At 36.2% G+C, this 19,771-nt stretch overlaps 1 protein-coding gene across 5 annotated transcripts in view; it reads left to right on the top strand.

The window, feature by feature from the left end:
* cntnap5l (contactin associated protein family member 5 like) overlaps positions 1 to 19,771 on the top strand; it is a 73,615-nt gene that overhangs the window by 51,176 nt on the left and 2,668 nt on the right. For 3 of the 5 annotated variants that reach the window (XM_058792342.1, XM_058792341.1, XM_058792344.1), the window contains 14 exons: positions 1,043 to 1,313; positions 2,001 to 2,150; positions 2,793 to 2,964; positions 3,679 to 3,785; positions 5,045 to 5,164; positions 7,952 to 8,152; positions 9,035 to 9,191; positions 9,772 to 9,899; positions 10,073 to 10,243; positions 10,615 to 10,833; positions 12,338 to 12,574; positions 13,450 to 13,683; positions 19,137 to 19,270; positions 19,586 to 19,673. In XM_058792342.1, the coding sequence (XP_058648325.1) occupies positions 1,043 to 1,313; positions 2,001 to 2,150; positions 2,793 to 2,964; positions 3,679 to 3,785; positions 5,045 to 5,164; positions 7,952 to 8,152; positions 9,035 to 9,191; positions 9,772 to 9,899; positions 10,073 to 10,243; positions 10,615 to 10,833; positions 12,338 to 12,574; positions 13,450 to 13,683; positions 19,137 to 19,270; positions 19,586 to 19,673 (2,389 nt within the window). Of the gene's footprint in view, positions 1 to 1,042; positions 1,314 to 2,000; positions 2,151 to 2,792; positions 2,965 to 3,678; positions 3,786 to 5,044; positions 5,165 to 7,951; positions 8,153 to 9,034; positions 9,192 to 9,771; positions 9,900 to 10,072; positions 10,244 to 10,614; positions 10,834 to 12,337; positions 12,575 to 13,449; positions 13,684 to 14,434; positions 14,466 to 19,136; positions 19,271 to 19,585; positions 19,674 to 19,771 lie in introns of those variants that run through there. The other 2 variants (XR_009273495.1, XR_009273496.1) reach the window with 2 other exon arrangements.

The following is a 19,771-nucleotide window of genomic DNA, read 5'->3' as shown; positions in this document are numbered from 1 at the left end:
AATGTACAACAAAGGTCTTAATTATAATTTTAAGAGGACTTACATTTGGAGGAAATCCATATACTGTCTAATGTGATTATTAAACTTCAGAAAACTTCAGTTCTTTTTAATAGTGCATTATGCATAAAATATGTTGTTGTTGTTGTTTTCTGGATATTACTGGTATTTTGTTGCACAATGAACTTTCATGTGTCTGGCATTTTTTTTCAGTGTAAACTTTTGGAGCTTTTCTTTTGGCTGGAAAAAAACATTATCACATTCAATATATATTTATATATTAATATCAGCACAATAATCTGTTTATTGCCTTTCTTTAAAAACATTATTGTTATATGAGAAAAATACAATATTGATCGACCTCTAATTTGCATGTGTTGATATATAACTACCTAAACCAACTTCAGTATATGTGTATATTGAATAAATCACAACTTGTGCCTGTTTAATTAAGTAAAGGAATCAAAGATTGAATCTGATGATTTATTTTGAGATTTTTGGGGGTTTGTTCTGTATGGACATACAGTATTAATGTTATTTGTGAAGGTCTTAAAAAGTCTTAAATTTGATTTTAAAAACCAGTTTGTTTGGTCCAAGACTTTAAAGTCTTTACTGAAGAATTTTTTGGCATGTCTATGATAAATTTTCTCGGAGAGCCTCCGGAAGAACACTTGCACTCTATCATGTGGTTTGCCATGGTTTTGCAATGAGATTTTTGTTTACTAGATTTCCAAAAAACATCTGACTGTTTGAGATGCCCCCACAAGGGTCCATAGACCCCAGTTTGAAAAATGCTGATCTATCAAGTGTTAAACTGTTTGCTAAGGTAAAAGATAAATGTTTTTTTTATGTGTGCTTTTAACTCTTCTACCAGCACACATATTGCTTCAGTAATTCACTTACTATGCACCATGTACCCATGCCCACGTGCATTAATACTATTTAACCCTCCCTTTTCCCTTTCTTCCACTACCGTTTCAATTCTCCTCTCCACATTCTCATCCTTTTGTTTCATTATCTTCTTCCCTCCCTCTTCCTTACTAAGGGCAACGTGACGTTCTCATGCTCTGAGTCTTCCTCAGTCACTGTGACATTCCTCAGTTCCACGGGCAGCTTCCTGATGCTCCCTGCAGATTACAGTATGGAGAGTCTCTCTGTACGACTGCAGTTCCGCACTTGGAATCAGGAAGGGCTGCTGGTCTCAATCCCACTCTCTCGTGTTCCGGACACCATTAACCTGCTTCTGCAGCTCAGCCAGGCTAGGCTGCGCCTCTTGCTCTCTGGAGGGCCACAAAACTCTGCTCAGGTTTTCAGCGGTAAATTGTATATAGATCTTTATGAATTCCATGCTGTGGAATATAGTCATAAAACTGGAATTTACTGTATAATGCGGAATGTCATAGAATTTGGCAAAATTTGGATGAATAAAGCAAACGTAGGGCTGTATAGTGAATCGAAACACAATATGGACTAGTGTCTGTGAATATTAAAGTGCAAAATGATTACTGAAATATGTAGTCTGCATGTTCTATGTGTCTCAAACACACGTGACGCTCATGACGATTTCAGTGTCTGTTGTCTCTCTATATGGGGACATGAAGACATGAACTTCATCTCCAGAGCTGCTCTGAGAGTCATTTCACCAGATTTACATCATTTAATTTGATAAAAAAAATATTGTCAGATATAAGCAGAAACTTAAATGTCATGGCAACCTGTCAAAAAGTTTGATTTAACTTGAAGAAATTGTGACTAGTATATTACTAAATGTACAGAAAGTAGATCATAATATAATACTAGCAATAATAATAATAATAGCTGATTATTGATAAAACTGTAATTAAATATTTTTGTTTAATGGAATTTGGGAAAAATAAAATAGAATTCATTGTGGTAACTGTGTAGGAGCAATAATTAATTTGTGGATACATTTTTGTTTCCATATGGGATCGCCCCAGCATTCATTCTGAGGACAACATTGTTATTCTTCCACTGTGTTGCAGGTCAGAATTTGAGTGATGGACAGTGGCACTCCATAGCCGTCGAAGTCAATGGTCAGAAGGTGTCTTTAACAGTCAACAACCAGAAGCCTGTCACTATGGAAATCAGTGGGCTAATTCAGAACATGCAAAGAACAGCCATCTTCATTGGAGGTATAGCATCAGAAATTGAATTAGCTAGTTCATCCTGATTCTTAGAAAGGGTTGTTGGCTATATTCAAATGCAGAGATAGTAGCTTATTTTGATCTGTTATCCACAAAGCTCAGTTCTGAACTAGCCTGATGGCTGCAGACAAAAAGTGGCTATTACCCAAAACATTTTCCTGAATGCAAGGGACAATTTTCTTCTACCTTATTAACTCTAACCTCCATCAACTGAACATTTCTCATATTCCTGAATAAAATACAGGCTTGGCAAGCTGAGCGCGTTCTTAGGGTCCTTTCATTTCACATGCATAGCTGTTATTCCCAAATCTCCTGCTTTTTTCTTGAAGTTTTTTTTTTTCTATTTAGTTCATTCAGGCAGCTCAAACCACATTCAATTACTGTAGAGGATAAATGCAGTTTCTTTAAAGCTGTTATTGAAATCTTTGACTCAAACTTTCAATGTCTTAACTAAGACCTCTAAATCTCTCATTTTGCTTACTTCAGGGACAATGCAGTCCTGCTGAGATTTTATAAGCTGCTTTGCATGAATTTCTCAGAACAGAGATTTTTCTTTGTGCAACTTGGTATTAGTTGTGGATGTTGTTTTTGATTTGAAAGACAGTAAGTTGGGATTTTCCATTATTTTAGGCTGCCCTTTATTCCAGAGCAATTTCAACTGCGAAAACCCCAACAGAGGATATCAGGGCTGCCTTCGTCTCCTTTTTATAAACAACCATCAAGTCAACTTCCTACAGATTCAGCAGGAAAGCCTAAGCAACTTTAGCCAGATTAGCTTTGATGTCTGCAACATACAAGACAGGTCAGTTTTCCCCATTGATTTTCTTGTGTTCACAAAGTTTTCTTACCTAGTTTTTATTTTTTTATTTTTTTTGTGATTCACTCTGCATGATTTCCAATATTATATGTAGTGATCAAATGTGTAATTTGGCTTATAACCAGGCCCATATGGAATTTGCAGAATTTCTTTGACTTTTTCATTCTTATTTTGGAGGAAAATCTATGGAGTTCTTTGGAATGTGTATAGAATAGAAATGGGTTAAACAAAACTCAAAGCTCAAACAAAGTGATACACTCTTATTCTTAGCTTGAAGTATAATCAAATCAGTCAAAATATGTAATAATCAAACTTGCAAAGACCATGGGGGATGTGTGGAACCTTGTGAATGATGACTGTTCCAATTCTCTGGATCCCATGTGGGCCAACTCATAACCTTGCATACTTTCAGTTTTTTATCTACATTTGTCAGGTGACAATTAAATATCTTAAACTACTTATACTCAGAAAAGAGTATGCTCAATAAGCTGAGTGATTTTAGTGGGGTTTTTTTGTTTGTTTGTTTGTTTGTTTGTTTTTTTCATGTCTGTAGCACAAACATACAGGATAAGCTATATACGGTAATAAAACGTTAGGATGAGTGTGAGCAATAATATTAGTTATTAAGCAATATTTAGGCATTCACCATTGTTTAAAAACTGAAATGATCACTGCAATTGAACATGTTCATCCCAACAGGTGTTTGCCCAATCTGTGCGAACACGGTGGTCAATGCATCCAGTCATGGGACCAATTTTACTGTGACTGTTCTGGAACAGGATACACAGGAGCCACTTGCCACAACTGTGAGTTATGCAAAGCCCCAAAACAGCCCACGCCTGCATGATTACTCAGATATCAGCTTGTTTTCAGTTTTTTTTTTTTTTGATAATAATTTAAATAATTAAAATTGAAATTAATACATTGTCAACATTTTATATGTGCTAAAATGTATTAAAAAAAAAAAAAAAAAAGTGTTTAGCAATTGTCATCTACAGCTGCCAAAATTGTGTAGGAGTAAGTACCCTACTAAATTTTACAGTCAGATCTTAAATTAACTTCAACTTCAATTAATTTGTTATTATGTTTCAGTAAAGTTGATGAGGTCCATCTTTCCCCATATTGTTTTTATTATTCATATAAACTGTATTTACTATTTAAAACAATCCTTATTGGATTAGTCCAGTGCTGCTTACTTTTTATCTTTAAATCATTAAGATTAATTAGAGTGTGCATAATGCATCACTTGACAGCTGCAAGTCTATGTGTCATGTAATGATGATTTGAAACTGCGCACTTACCAATTTATCCATTTCATTTTGGCATCTGTGTCTATGAAAGTATTTAGAGTAATTACTTTTGGCAGATATATTTTTACGGTTCCTTGCTGTAATCAAATTTGTTGGATCAATATGTTCTAATCTGCCGCCACATGCACCGTTTTATCATACGCTCATGACTGTACATGTTCTCTGGAGGAGAGAGAGGCACGACAAAACCATCTGCTAGACTTATTGCTTTAAAAGAGCGAAAAATATATTTCCTTTTTACAAGTCCTGCTGTGCGATTCACCGTCAGCAAAACAACACGTGCAGCAAATTAGCTCACTCTACCACACAGAGGACTTCTCTGTCATGACGAACAGGTCCCAAGTAAACAATAATTACCTCTGTTTGCTAAATGAACTGTTTGATATTATTATGCCATTGTTAGGAATATTAAGTTGATATAAATCAAAGAAGTCTCGTTTGCATGTCAACACTTTTTATGTGTGACTGATTTAACAGTTATGAGCTATTAATGGAATTCAAGCAGAGTGCTCTGTCTGAAGTATACTTTCTGAATAGCAAAAGCTGACATGTGTAATTTACCTTACAAGATTACACTTTAAACTTTAAGGCAAGAAAACAATGTTCTTGATCTCACTTTTGTGTTTACCTCCTACAAGTTCAGTATCCTTGTGCCAAGCATGTTGATGTGCCAAAATGCAAGCGTTCTGTAATTAAACACAACATAAAAACAGCAGCAGATTTATTTCCATCATTTCTATGATTCATCATTTCAGCAATATATGAGCGATCCTGCGAGGCCTTCAGGAAAACAGGAAGCCAGTCGAGTGTGTTTACAATCGACCTTGATGGGAGCGGACCTCTAGAGCACACTCAAGTCAACTGCACCGTGGCAGGTGACTGACCCAAATATGCATACTCAGCTTTGCACATTTCTAGACGTATTATACATTGATGTTCATCATCTTTCACATTATTGAATGATGAAGCTCAAAGCTCAGCACTTCTCATTTGCAAACCTGATTCAGTGCATGGACAGGTGTGACCTCAGCATGTGTGGGGGACTGCCTGGAGAAATCACACATCTCATTAAGTGAGTTCAGCATCTCATGCGGCTGTCTAGTTCAGCAGGTGGGATCAGGGTTGGCCAACCTTCCTCTCAGTCTCCAGTGAGGCAGATTTTTTGCTCAGGCACCACACAAACATCCCTGATTCAGCTAGACTGGATCCAGTGATGTGGATGACGAGTGTTACCAAGACATTTAGATGGCGTGATATTGCTGTGGTTTAGATGTTTCTGTGTGATATCCTAAGACTGTGGGGGAATAATTAGTATCTAGCGTTGTTTATTTTCATTGATATATGATGGATTATTAGTTTTCCATCACTTAATCATAATTTAAGCAATGACTCCAGCCATGATTGCTAGACACTGCACACTTGAGTGGTTTGGAGGAGCTTAGTGAGAAATGCAGGTTTTTGACTGATAATAACATAGAGAGCAGATGGACTTCACAAGTTTAATGAATATGACCCTATACAGTATGTGCTCTTTTTTGTAGTAACTTCACACTGTAATAAATAAATAAATAAATCTGCCTGCTGTGGTAGTTTTGTGTAATACAGAATTATTAGAATTTATTTTGGTAAGTTATATAATGTTAATATACCAAACTACTTGAATTACCAAAATCTTTTTAATAATAATAATAATACATTTTATTTATGGGCGCCTTACTTGACACTCAAGGACCAGGAAACATGCAAATAAAACACATAAACAGTTATCAAGCAACAATAAATTTCAAAGCCCACATTCAGTTCTTTACAACCATTAAGAAATACATAAAAAATATCACCAGTATGCCTGCCTAAAAAGATGTTTACCTTAAAATGTACTAATATGAATATCATAAAAATACAAGTGGCACAATAGTAAGCCACATGATGAATCGGGGTACATTGTAATTGGCCTGTCCTTAAAACATGCCCAGTACTCATATATAGACATTAACAGGGTCATACACACATATGAGAGAAAAATAATAATAATAATGAAATAAACATTAACTAAAAAACATGGCAACACTTTAGAATAGGGAACACTTATTCACTATTAACTATGACTTTCCCCTCAATAAATTCCTAATTTGCTGCTTATTAATAGTTAGTAAGGTAGTTGTTAAGTTTGGGTATTGGGTAGGATTAGGGATGTAGAATAAGGTCATGTACAATAAGGCATTAAATTGTGCTTAATTAGTACTAATAAATGGTTAATATTCTAGTAATATGCATGCTAATAAGCAACTAGTTAAGAGACCCTAAAATAAAGTGTTACCAAAAACATACATATAACCTAACAGGCCCTAACATACACTACTGATAACATAAAATGGATGAAACAAAACATTTAAATAAATTATATTCATATGTGATGTGTCACACACACTTTTAATGTGAATTATATGGCAATTCACAATTTTTAATCAGAAAAACAATATATTTGACTGTAATTTACAAATAAAAAAATAAAAAATCAATGTGTAAGGTAACTTAAAGTTAACCAATTAACCGTTAACCAATTAAATTTTATTGTAGCATTTTACATTCTTTTTCTAAAAAAAAAAAAAAATACAAGTATTTTTTTTTATTATTATTTATTTATGTTTTTTTTTTTTTTTGGAATTGACATCTAGTGATGAGCTCCTTATAAACGGTTTTGATATGGCAAGATATAGCTCTTTATAACACCTTACCAAGACATGTAGGGGCAAGCAGATGCATCCTCTATCACCGGGAACAATGCATTTTCTCACATCTTCTGTCAGGTTTCATCAACAATTTCACCGTCCTTGGTTTTTGGCCTCTGACATTACTCTCCGCTGCATCAGATGCTAGACTGATCTGTCTCTGAGATAAGACTGTAATACATTATATCATCATGCAGGGAAATTCAAGCCCCATTATGTCAGTAGCAGGGAGGAGGGCAGGTGAAGGAAGAAAAAAAGTCAAGGAGCATGTCTGCCTGCAGAGACAGGCAGTGCGTACTAGCTGCGAATGATAGCTTCATTTTTCTTAGTTTCATAGGCAGCGGGCTTTGGCTCTGAGCAAGCTGAGCAGAGAAAAGTAAGCACCAGGAAACTGTCATACGCTGTGACCACCTGCTGCATGTTGGCGCGACTAAGCTGGCTTTATTTTACAAAGTTAGCTTTTATCGAGCTTTAGCCAGATTGCAAAGTTAGCTTTGTCACAGTGAATGCATTAAAAGATCCAAAGTCCCAATACAAATAGACTTTTTCTCTGAGGCGACGCCAACAAGCACTGGCAAGAAAATCGTTTGAAACTGACCTCAATTACAAGAGCTATTAGCCATACTAATTCTGCAAACCGACACCTTTGGACATCACATGCAGCAATTTCAATTTGCATAGGGAAAGGTACTAGTGTAGACTGCCATACTCTCATCATTTCACACTCTCCTGAATGAGTGACCTTCTGTTCTCTGCTTAATATTCATCAGGTATTTGCATATGACTCCATCACACCGTTAATCTCTCATTTTCATTCACGAGCACATACGGTCGATTGAGTGCAGACTTGAGAGGGTTGATACACGATCCGAGTCAATGGGAATTTCAGTCTTTTTGTGTGTGTGTGTGTGTGTGTGTGTGTTTCTTGCACAGAAGATAAAGTTTGGACCGTAGTGGGGCACGATCACATGAGGCCCATCAACATTCGAGGATCCACTCCACGCAGCCCTTTCGTTCTCATCTTCAACTACACCATCTCGCCGTACCATCTCCGCTCGCTCGTGACCTCTTCAGAGCACTGCCAACAGGAAGTGAGATATCGTTGCAGGAAGTCTCGGCTTTTTGACACCTGGGGTTGGTCTTGCTTTATTACTCTAGTCTGTCTTATTGTTTTCATGTACTTTAGCACTAAAATGTTGTCTTTCTTATGAAGTGCGTGATTTATGTTACCTCAAGAATTCTAATCCTCCAAATTCGGCTAATATGTTCCTCGGGAACAAAAAAGTACCTCACAGCTAAATGATTCACAACAGCAGGTTATTACCACAGATATTAAAGGGGCTCAAGTGTGACATGACGACGATGCACGGTGAATGATGATGTTCACTTAAAAAGCGGTTAGAATGTAATTCTTGTCATGCAGGGATGGTTATGGGACGTGATGAGAGTATTTGAATTGCAAAGGCATGCATAAAGCCTTAAAAAAGATTATACACTGGTACTCTAAATTATTCCATATGTTTTTTTCTCACACCGCTTTAATACTTTCGACTTTGCGGGGTTGATATGCTTAGGCTTTTAACTGAGTTGGAGTTAACTTATCCTCAAACACTCGGCTCATACTTTGGGTTCATTTCGATTCAAAGGAATGAGATCCAGTGAAGCCTTTGAGCAAAAGATCAACCTTTGATCAAACATCGCTCAAATGGTGAACCTCCAGCACTAGACATCTTGCATATCTGATTGCCATTTGTCATTGGCTAAGCTCTTGGGCAGATCTCTGCACCGCTGTGATAGCAGATGTCTGGTCACGCACATTGTAGCAATACTATAACGGCTACTTGACTGACAGGAGTCTCAGAGCCCATTACTGACCAGCAGGGGAAGGAGACCAGATGTCATCATGCATGACTAAATTACATTAGATTCCAAACAGTGTTGTCATTATTTGCATAATTATTTACTGCCAGATAAGTAAAAATATTATTTTCCTTGGGGCATTTTGTCCATTTTCAGATGGAACTCCTCTGTCATGGTGGCTGGATAGAGACGGAGTGAAAAGAACATATTGGGGAGGATTTCTGCCTGGGGTCCAGCAGTGCTCTTGTAGTTTGGATGGCAACTGCAGGGACATGAATTATTTCTGCAACTGTGATGCAGACCAAGACACCTGGTAAATCTCATTTTCACAGTGAATCACAGTTGCCAGTTCTGTGTAACAAAACGAGCCCAATGGCCAGTAAAATAAATAGCCCAATGACCCTAACCCAGATATCAAAAAATGTCCAGTCACTTTTATGTTATACACTACGTAATAAACAGTTTGTTTTTTAATAAAGGACCTCACAAAGGCTTCCTCTATAAGTATCCATCTCTCAGAAAACATAACAGCACAGTTTTTACCACACACATGGCACTGAATGAGCAGTGTGAAGGTAATAGGATTGTTATTTTTCATGGAATGAAAGAAGTCTGAGGCAGATTGCAGAGATTTAGTCGATTAAATTGCTGTATAGGAAGTGCACTTTAACACCCTTCATTAGATTTTCTGTTAAAGTGTCCAAGACGCAGTAGAAAAAGCTTAATACTCGCCATAGGGCAAGTATTACCGTTTTTTAAGCAACAAGTGAGGCACACTCACTCCTCGGAGGGCAATCTTCTACCTCAGAGAGAGATTAAAAAGATTTTCTCCTAGCCTTTCGCTCATTACCTCATCTCTTGCACATTCTCTCATTCTCTTTCTCCTCCTGCAGGGCAAATGATACTGGTGTGCTGTCTTACAAAGACCATTTACCCCTTAGTGAGATCGCCATTGGAGACACAAACCGGACAAACTCACAGGCCGAGCTCCAAATTGGACCGCTGCGTTGCTATGGCAACCGTGGGTGTTTTGTTTACCAAATTTAAAAGGGGAATGGGGGGTAATATGGCTCTCTATTGAATATATTTACATATTTCAAAATGCAGAAGACATGGACCCTTTTTTTATCGAATTCGGTGCACAATTTGTTTTTCAACACGCTGTGTGCTTTCTTGCCTGTCCCTCTGCTGCAGGATTTTTCTGGAACTCTGCATCTTTTTACCAGGAGTCCTCCTATCTGCATTTCCCCACCCTGCAAGCTGAACTGAGTGTCGATATTTCACTCTTTTTCAAAACTAGTGCTCTCTCAGGAGTCTTCTTGGAGAATCTGGGTGTCAGAGACTTCATAAGGCTGGAATTGAGTTGTGAGTGCTTGTTTAAATATTACTTGCAAAAAAAAAAAGACTGTTTTTCTTATGCTTTTTTTCAAGAAAATATCTAAATTGTAAATGTAACTGTAGCAAAATTGCACGAGAAAAATGACAGCGTTATATAGGAAAAATTATTTATTTGTCATTTTAATTGGAAAGCAAGAGAGAAACAAATTACATAATAGTTCATTTTAAGTATAATATACTGACCTGAAAATAAGGGTTTTAGCATGTTTGTTGTGAAGAAGTGCTCAGAGGCCTTTTCAAGAAGTACATTCAGTGAACTTTCAATGAACTTCATTGTAATACTTTTGTTTAAACCACACAGTGTGATTTATTTTTTTTTTTTCCCCTTTCTTTCTCAGCTCCATATACAGTGAACTTCACTTTCGACCTAGGGGACGGACCAGTCATCCTTACCGTTCAGTCACCTGTAGTCTTGAATGATCGTCAGTGGCATTATATTCGTGCTGAACGAAATGTGAAAGAAGCTTCTCTACAGGTTGACTCCTTGCCGCCGAAGCTAAATGAAGCACCATCTGAGAGACCTTACTGCCTTCAGCTCAGCAGTCAACTGTTTGTGGGTGCGCAGACATGTAATCGAGCAAATGTCACTAATAATGATAAAATAACATTGAGTGTACTTTAGCTTGAGCTAAGAATACCTCTGGGAACAGAGAAAATTGAGATCATTTAAATAGAAGGAAACTGTGATCATATTTATAAGTCAGGAACCATGGTGTTGATAAATGTTGCAGGGTTGAAGATCAGTGCAAAAATATTATTACAGGGCAAGCGTTTCACTGGCAACTTTGCAACAACAAATAGATGTGTTCAAACTGTAAAATGTATTTATAAGCATGTGTGCAAATAAAAAGTATTAAATTCAGTTTGATCAAATTTAAGGTCATAAAAGGTCAAACATTTCTTAAACTGTATAACAAATTAATTATTATAAAGGTCTTAAATTTGGGGATGGGAAAACAGGAATCGTATTATGGCATAATGTGATTATTAAACTTTGAATTAATTAGTCTCTGAATTAAATGAATGCAAGCACTCCACGTCTCAAAGTAAAAATGTGGCATGTTCTTGTGGGCATTCTGTGGGCTTGCAGTTTCAAAACAGATGCAGTAAGTGAATTCCGCACATTTATACCCAGCTATTGCTTATGATCAGCTGTTCATGGATTTTTTTTTTTTATATATATATTTATATGTAATATGTCGTAGATGCTTTTAAGATGCATATTTTATCTCCCTCATTTGTTTGAGTGAGCAGCTGGAAGTAGTAAAGACCTTTTAAAATAGGTCCCTATGTATTTTGATCATGTGTATAATCAAAAATCCCGTATTGCACAATAAACAGCATCTGAAATTTAGATCAACATTTAAAATATAAATAATTACATAATTATTTAATAAATACAGTCTGAAGCCAAAATATTTAAAAAGCTAGTGTACTTTTTGTATTTAAATAAATAATTTGTAAATGCCTCCTTATATCTCGTAATTAAGTAAAAACTAATTATTTTATAAATTTTAATTGTGTCCATAAAGTTTTGTGTTAAGCCCTCACACCACACCACATTATTTGCAGTCAGTGTGTTTTTCAGTAAACTTACCTCTACAAACATGGTCAGGAAATGTTAAATGCTGTCACTCCCTTAAATACAGTGTCACAAAAAGCTGATCATTTTGAGAGTTCAACAGAACATGCAGAGAAAAAGTCAAATAAAGCATTTACAAAACCTTTATAGAATATGAAGGCGTGATCATTTAATGCCATACAAGCAGGTAAAATTGTAACCTATAAAACCTATTAATGTGTAGTGGTCATGAATAGGAGCATGTAAATTGATGTTAAAGTATGGTTATATATTAATCAAATATAAAAAAATTTGTTTACACACTTAACAGAGTATTTGATAGAAAACTATCAAATAATAATATTAAATTTAGTAGCTGGGACACACATAGCACATAAATAGAACTGTTTTTCTGAGAATGGCACTATTATGGACTTCAAAAGCCTTAGCTTTCTAATTTGCCTATGACAATTAATGTACTAATGTACTCTCCCCATTAGGAGGAACCGCTTCTAGGCAGAGGGGCTTTCTGGGCTGCTTACGTGCCCTCACCATTAACGGGGTTACCCTTGACCTATATGAACGTGCAAAGACCACCCCGGGGGTGAATTCCGGCTGCCCGGGTCACTGCACCAGCGACAGCGTCTGCCATAACGGAGGGAGATGTGTGGAAGAGAGGAGCAGTTACACCTGCGACTGCACGCAGACAGCCTTCGACGGGCCACAGTGCCGAACAGGTGAGGTTACGATGGCCTCCGGGCGAGCTCGCTTTCATTGGTCTTGCTGCACCAATTCAAAAGAGCTGAATGAAACAGGCACTCTGGACTTAAGCACGCCTCAGACACCTGTAGCTTTCAAACGCCGTAGTGTTGGCATTCCTGATGGCGGAAGTGTTTTCATTTGATTTACACTGTAAAATCACACAATTAGATCAAAGCCTACAGAGAGAAATCAAATCAGGACTCTATAGGAGTTGATTTAATATCTGTTTAATCCAAGGCTTGCGGTGAGCTGTTGGATGTAGCATGAGTCTCACAATAGGAGACGTTTGTACCAAAAATGTGTACACCAGGAATGAAAGTCAACCCACTATATACTCTATATACTAATACTTTTCGTTTTCTATTAGATCAGGAGGGATGACAACATGCCCTTGATGGCATATTCACCTTGAATTCCTTGAGGCTGTGCTGACAGGCCTTGGCAGAAAAGCTTTAACTGACAAATGGAATTTAATTACAGCGGCCATTCATCTGCCTCATACCCGTCCAGCAGGTTGTCAGTCAGATTAGTGATGTAATGGCTTTGTTTCTTTACAATGCGATTTCGCGACGGGTCCGCTCAAGCCACGGCTGTTTACTGCTAACTAGAATAGATGACCAGAAAATGAGAAGAGACAGACAGAATCAGTAGGACACCTCTCCGCCATGGTCTCAGCTGTGGTTGGGGAGGAAACGATGCTAATGTTGTTGTTTTTTTTATAGCTCTAATAATGACAGATGAGACATAGAGTTCATTGCCTTTGCACACAATCTGAATTTGCATAGAGATGATGATGATGTTCTCAGTGAAGTTCACCAGGGACTGTTTTGTCTCTCTGTGTCCATCACAGCTCTAGCAGCTTCCTTCGAAAGTGGATCTTCAGTCCTGTACACTCTCCAGGAGCCATTTTCCGGAATACTGAATGAGGAGGCCAGAAGATCACCGGCTGGTTTCCATGATGCTGAAGTTACCAAATCTCAAGAGAAAGTGTCGTTTGGGTTCTTGACACATCATGTGCCAGCTTTGATCCTGACAGCGCACACTGTGGACCAGCACTATATGGCTGTTATGCTAACATCAAACGGTACCAAGTCATACATTACTCTAAACCTTGGGGAATAGTCATAATTTGCTCATCCTGTTACAAAGCTATATCAAGCTTCAAAAACGACAATTTCATTCATTCATTTTTCCTTTGTTTAGCTTAGTCATTATCTTATTTCATTGAGTAGAAAAGAGCAGCCACAATACTACAGGTTAAACGTCATGCAGGTTTGGAGGGACATGAGAATGAGTAGTGTGTGTGTGTGTGTGTGTGTGTGTGTGTGTATGTGAAATGAGGAGGCAAAGTTTTTTTTATCAAATGTAAATCCCTGTCACATTTTCTTGTTTAAATTAGCAAAAAAAGAAAAAAAAACAATTCTATTTTATATTTTTACATTAATAATGTAATCAGTATTCTATTTATTAAAGCTAAGTATGAATCTCATCAAGCTTGTGTTTTTAAGCATTTTACATTTATTCCAAAATAATAACTCAAGGCAGTAACAATTTAAACAATATATTTTATTTGTTTACTTATGTTAGGCTTCTCTTTTTAATAATTAACTTTTAACTATTTTTGAATTTTACAGGTCAACAGTCATCACAACTCAGTAAATATTGGTCACAGATGCGGAGATTTACTTTAAATTTTAAAACTCACACAGATCATGTTTTCAGGCCATTTTAAGTCTTATTTTGATGTAACAAAGTGGTTGTATCTAAGTGTGTGAGTTGTTTACTTGCTTTTTTAAATTCCCATTTTCCCATTTTAACGCCATTATTTTATTCAGACTGGTTCGCGAATGCACACGAACACGAGAGGTGGGATTTACCGCATGAACCAATCATAGCCGAACATAACCAGTCATTTCCAATCATATCGCGATGGAGGCATTGCCTCCTCTCATGTGACTTTCCCCCATTCATTCTCAATTACCCCCCACCCCCAAACTCATGGCATTTGATCAAAAATGCAATAAAGCCCATTATATTGTAACATGTTAATTTAAAATAACTGTTTTCTATTTCAGTATATTTTAGTCATTCTTTTAGTCTCCATTGTTGCATGATTCTTCAGAAATCCTTCTAATATGCTGATCTGATCAAACATTTCTTATCATTATCAACATGCTGCTTAACATTTTTTCCAGAATTTCTTGATTAATAGAACAGAATATATTTTAAATCATTATTATTATTATTATTTAATCTTTTGTAATTCTATAAATGTCTTTACTTTCACTCTTGATTAAAGTAATGGATCCCTGGTGAATAAAAGTTTTCATTAAAAAAAAAAAAAAAAATACTGACCCCAAACTTCTAAATGGCAATATATGCAATATCTGTCTTCCTTTGAGCTCTAAAAATGAAATTATAGCTATGCAGATTAGATTTTTACAGAGCATAAAATACATCTGAGTTTTTCCATTAATCCTAAAAAAGTCAAGGGGGCTGTTTACACCTGGTCACTTCATGCATTTTGTCTGATCGGATTGCTATCCGATCGTTAAAAGACCAGGTGTAAATGCCATCCAAAACGCATTCGAGACGGATATAAATCCGATCGCTCAAACCACTTCAGGACGTGGTCTGGGCCACATTCCAGACAAAACTGGACAAGTGTAAATGCATCTGGTTGTTGAAACCACATATGTAAATTTTACTTCTCCCAAAATGTTAAAATAATAAACGTGTGAGAGCCTGTTATAGGCTATATGACATTATGGTCAGATATGACTGTGTGAATGCAAGACGCATTGCCGCGGACGAACAGCTGAGCATCTCTTCAGCAAGCCGACGCGCAGACTGCCACGAAAGAAACTAAAAGTGAGACGCAGACGGTCAACACACAATCATCTTCATTAAAAGTAGTAAGACAAACTTATCTTTTCAGTGTTGATGCCGCGTGCTCTCCTATTGCGGCCTTTGATCTTGAAATGAGCTGATAATTAATAAAATTCAGCGCTTATCTTTTGATTTCGTTGACGTGAACTCCGTTAAATTTAAATATAGCACGGGAATTGGAAATCGGATTTATATCCATTTTGCTATGACACATTTATGTGGCCAAGTGTAAATGGAAACGTTTTAACAAATCAGATTGATATCCGATCAGCGAAAACGCATGAAATGACCAGGTGTAAACAGGCCCAAGGAAACAAGTTTTTTTAATTTATTTTTTTAGCTTTTTTCTTAAATTTCATACCGTGTACCTTTCTTGTTGGCATGTACTGTTTCAACCTGGCACCTCAATATGCTTGAAAATCACACATATCCATTAAAGCGCATCGTATGCACATATGCTCTATTTCTCTCTGTGTAACACCCACACCTTTTACCTAAAGAGCACAAGGCATCTAAATGGAAGGCTCTTCCAACCATTGACTCATCACCATTTACAGCACTCTTTCACACCTCTATTTTTTTCCAGTTAGTGGAAAAGAATGTGTCACCATCTCATCAAGAAAACACATTACTGGTTAACATGTCTTGCACAGCAGATAGCAGAAAGATTCAAATCAATCTTTAACATGGAAGGATAAAAAAGAGAGAAAGGTAATAAAAAGAAAGAAGCACTGAGGAGAGGAACAGGAAATGCAGAATAGAAGGAAAGTATTTTTAAGGGAAGCCAGGAAGCAAGCAAATACTATAAAAATAATCAATTACAGAAATTTTTGTCAATTTAAATTGACAGAGAGAATAGTATCATTATTCAGCTCAAGTCAGTTCAAGTTTCGTACTCCTCTGATAGTCAGTGCAGTCAAATCAGTATTATTACTGAATGTCTTTTAAACCCCAACTGAGAAAAGGGAGGGTTAGTAGATGCAATTAGTCATGTTACGCCTACAAAGGAAGTAATAATTCAGATGAGAACTCTTCAAGTGCAGAGGTGATTGCGAATACTTGCTTGGTCCTGTTATCCCAAATGACTGTTAAACATGTTCAAGCATTCATAAATCACAAATTGTTAATTGCAGTGAAATGACAGAACACTTAATTAATGTACAGAGAGTTTTATTGTCTATTTTGGGAACTATTAGTTTGCAGGTGCACTCATTCGCTCTATTTAAAATAAAACTTTTTTAGGCCACAAATATTTCTGTAAGCTTCCATTCAAAAGCTTAGAGTCTAAGATTTTTTTTTTATGTTTTTTGAAGACGTGAAATAAGTCTCTTATGTTCATCAAGACTTTGTGGCATTTATTTGATCAAAAATACAGTGAAACACTAATATTGTGAAATATTATCACCATTTAAAATAACTGTTTTTGTATAATTTTAATATATTTTAAAATGTAATTTATTCCTGTAATGCATTCTTGTGAATTTTCCTACCTGGTCACATGGCATTTACCTACCTGGGTGCACTTTTTAGCGTGACATGAAATGCGTACCAATAAGTACATATCACTGCAGTTTCCAAAATAAATGAACACTTTCACACAGATTTACAGAGTTGCGATTAATAAAGCGTAATTTTCGCACAGTTACTTGAAGAATATCATGCTATGACTTCAAAACAATATTTATATGCTGGGAGATTTTTCATAGATGATAAGTTTGTTCGGTAGCTCACGGAGTATGGAGACGGACTTAGGAGACGAGAAGCACTGGTTCGAATCCCGTGTGACTATGGTTCGGCAAAGCAGTTAAAATCTGCATAAAAGGAAGTTCAAATGGCACAGTTGCATGAGCTTATACGTTTTTATATCAGTGTTGCATTTGTTAACACTATCAGGTAGGTTTAGGGCTGGATTTGGTGTAGGGCATATTTCCAACACGATAAAGCATTAACCTTTAGTGACAGTCCCCAGATATTTGAATTCTGAACCACCACAATACGTATCTGAAGCAACGTAATAAAAAAACAGCAATACGTACCAATATCTACGTAATAAAAACGTGCCAGGGTTCACATATTGAACCTGTGTTTTAGCGCCATTTCTATTTGAAACAGCGGCGAAACGTGCAGCAAGGTACATAAAAACGGTTTCGCAACGGAAACTGATACATTTTTTAGGATTTTTTATATTTATTTGATTAAAATACTGTAAAATATTTCATATTTAATGTCAAGTCACATTAATGTATACAGTGCTGTATACAGATTGTTTCAAAGCAGTTGCACAGTAATAAAGAGGAAAATAGAGGAAAGTGTTGATGTTGCTAAATTAATTATGAAATAAGTTCAATTCAGCTATAAGCAGCTATACAGAACTCAACTACAGTGTCATTATTCAGCTCAAGACATTTCAACGCTGATTCAGTTTAACTCAGTGAAGATGTTGCAAAGTTCATCAATTATGAAACAAATTCCATTCAGCTATAAAGCAGCTACACAGAAGACAGTAGTGTCATTATCCAGCTCAATTCAGTTCAATTTGTGTTCTCATGAAAGTGTCAGTGCAGTCAAATCACTGATATTACTGAATATTAATTGTCTTTTAAACTCCAACTGAGAAAGCTATAGGCGACAACGACTATGAACCAAAACTCCATCAGGTGTCCTTGCTGGATAAAAATATTAATTTCTTATTTAACAAAAAAATAAATAAAAAAAATTACTGACCCCAAGTTTTGAACATTAAGTCTTCATCTTACATTTATAAAAGATGCTTCACTTCTTATATGTAAAACATTTTGTTGAATAAAAATGAGTTTTAATGAGTGCACTTTTAAGTGTAAATGGATTTATTATATGCTTTTCTGGAATAGTTCATTCTAATCGGTCAATTGCAACATTCTGTGGTCATATATTTTTCAGCCCAGTCTCATGAAAATACGTATAAATATATACATATGATACGCATCTACACCACAACCCTAATCCTACCCATCGCATACAGTAGCATAGACATGCCAAAGTCCATTTTTGCGTATCAATACCATGAGTTTTTGTTTTTATTTGCCGTACTATTATACGCACTTTCATGAGATTGGGTTTATTACATTTACATTTAGTCATTTAGCAGACACTTTTATCCAAAGCAACTTACAAATGTGGACAACAGAAGCAATCAAAACCAACAAAGGAGCAATGTATTTTAATATAATAAATAAAAAGAAAACAAGTAATAAAAAAAAAAAAGTCAAAAGAATAGAAAAAGAATAGAGAACGCTAGTGTTAGAGGGTCATTTTTTATTATAAATAAAAAGAAAACAAGTAGAATAGAAAAAGAATAGAGAACGCTAGTGTTAGAGTCTTTTTTATATTTATCAATATTATATTATGATCACTAAACATGATCAAATATTGTCAGACAATTTCCTACATATTTATTCTAGTGCATATTACTTGTATCAACATACCATAATTTATTTTTACTTAACTGAATGATTTCAACTCAATATTTCTTGTTGGAGTTTGTATTGCAACTCATTACTTTGTAAATTTAAAACATTATTTCTCCTTGTCATGTTACAACTCTGCATTTATTGTATCGAACAAATACCTTATGACTTTAAGTAAATAGCTTTTACTCTGATTTCCTAGGCAGCCTGCAAATACGATACTTGTTGAACAAAGAAAAACAAACAGAAACGTTCAGCCCAGTGTCATCCAGTCTGGCAGACGGACGGTTCCACTGGGCCAAAATCAGTCGAAAGGGACAGGAGCTTTTTGTCCAGGTGAGTCTTTGTCTCCATTGCAATAAGTTTTTGCACAATGGCTTGTATCTGATTTCTAAAGGGGTGTTACTTGACCTCCTATACTCGACTCTCTACAGGACTGAGACATAAAAGTGACTTTTATGATTGTCTGATAACTTATCTGAAATTTTAAAGATGTTGTAACATATAAATGATATTTCTAAAAGCATGTCATAGCGACCTGAGATGTTTTTTTGGGGGGGGATTTTGCTTTTTTTTTTACCTGTGACCAATTCAAATCTATTACTGGTATCAATCTTCCCAAGTTATCTGCCATTATCTGTCCTGTTCCAGATTGACAACACAATAACCCAGCAGTACAGCCTGTCTCCTGGCTCTTCTCTCAGCCCGGCGAGGTCAGTGATTCTGGGGAGAATACAAGGTGAGTTTCTGACAGGCTTTTGAAGAGGACTCCATTTCTTCATGTTCCTTGTGTGCTGATTCACACATTTCTATTTCACTGATGTGGCATCAGGTGTT

Source organism: Onychostoma macrolepis, chromosome 11 (genome assembly GCF_012432095.1).
Source record: "Onychostoma macrolepis isolate SWU-2019 chromosome 11, ASM1243209v1, whole genome shotgun sequence".
In the NCBI taxonomy this organism is placed as follows: domain Eukaryota; kingdom Metazoa; phylum Chordata; class Actinopteri; order Cypriniformes; family Cyprinidae; genus Onychostoma; species Onychostoma macrolepis.
The sequence above is the reverse complement of the archived record's forward strand: the minus strand, read 5'-3'. Positions and strand labels throughout refer to the sequence as shown.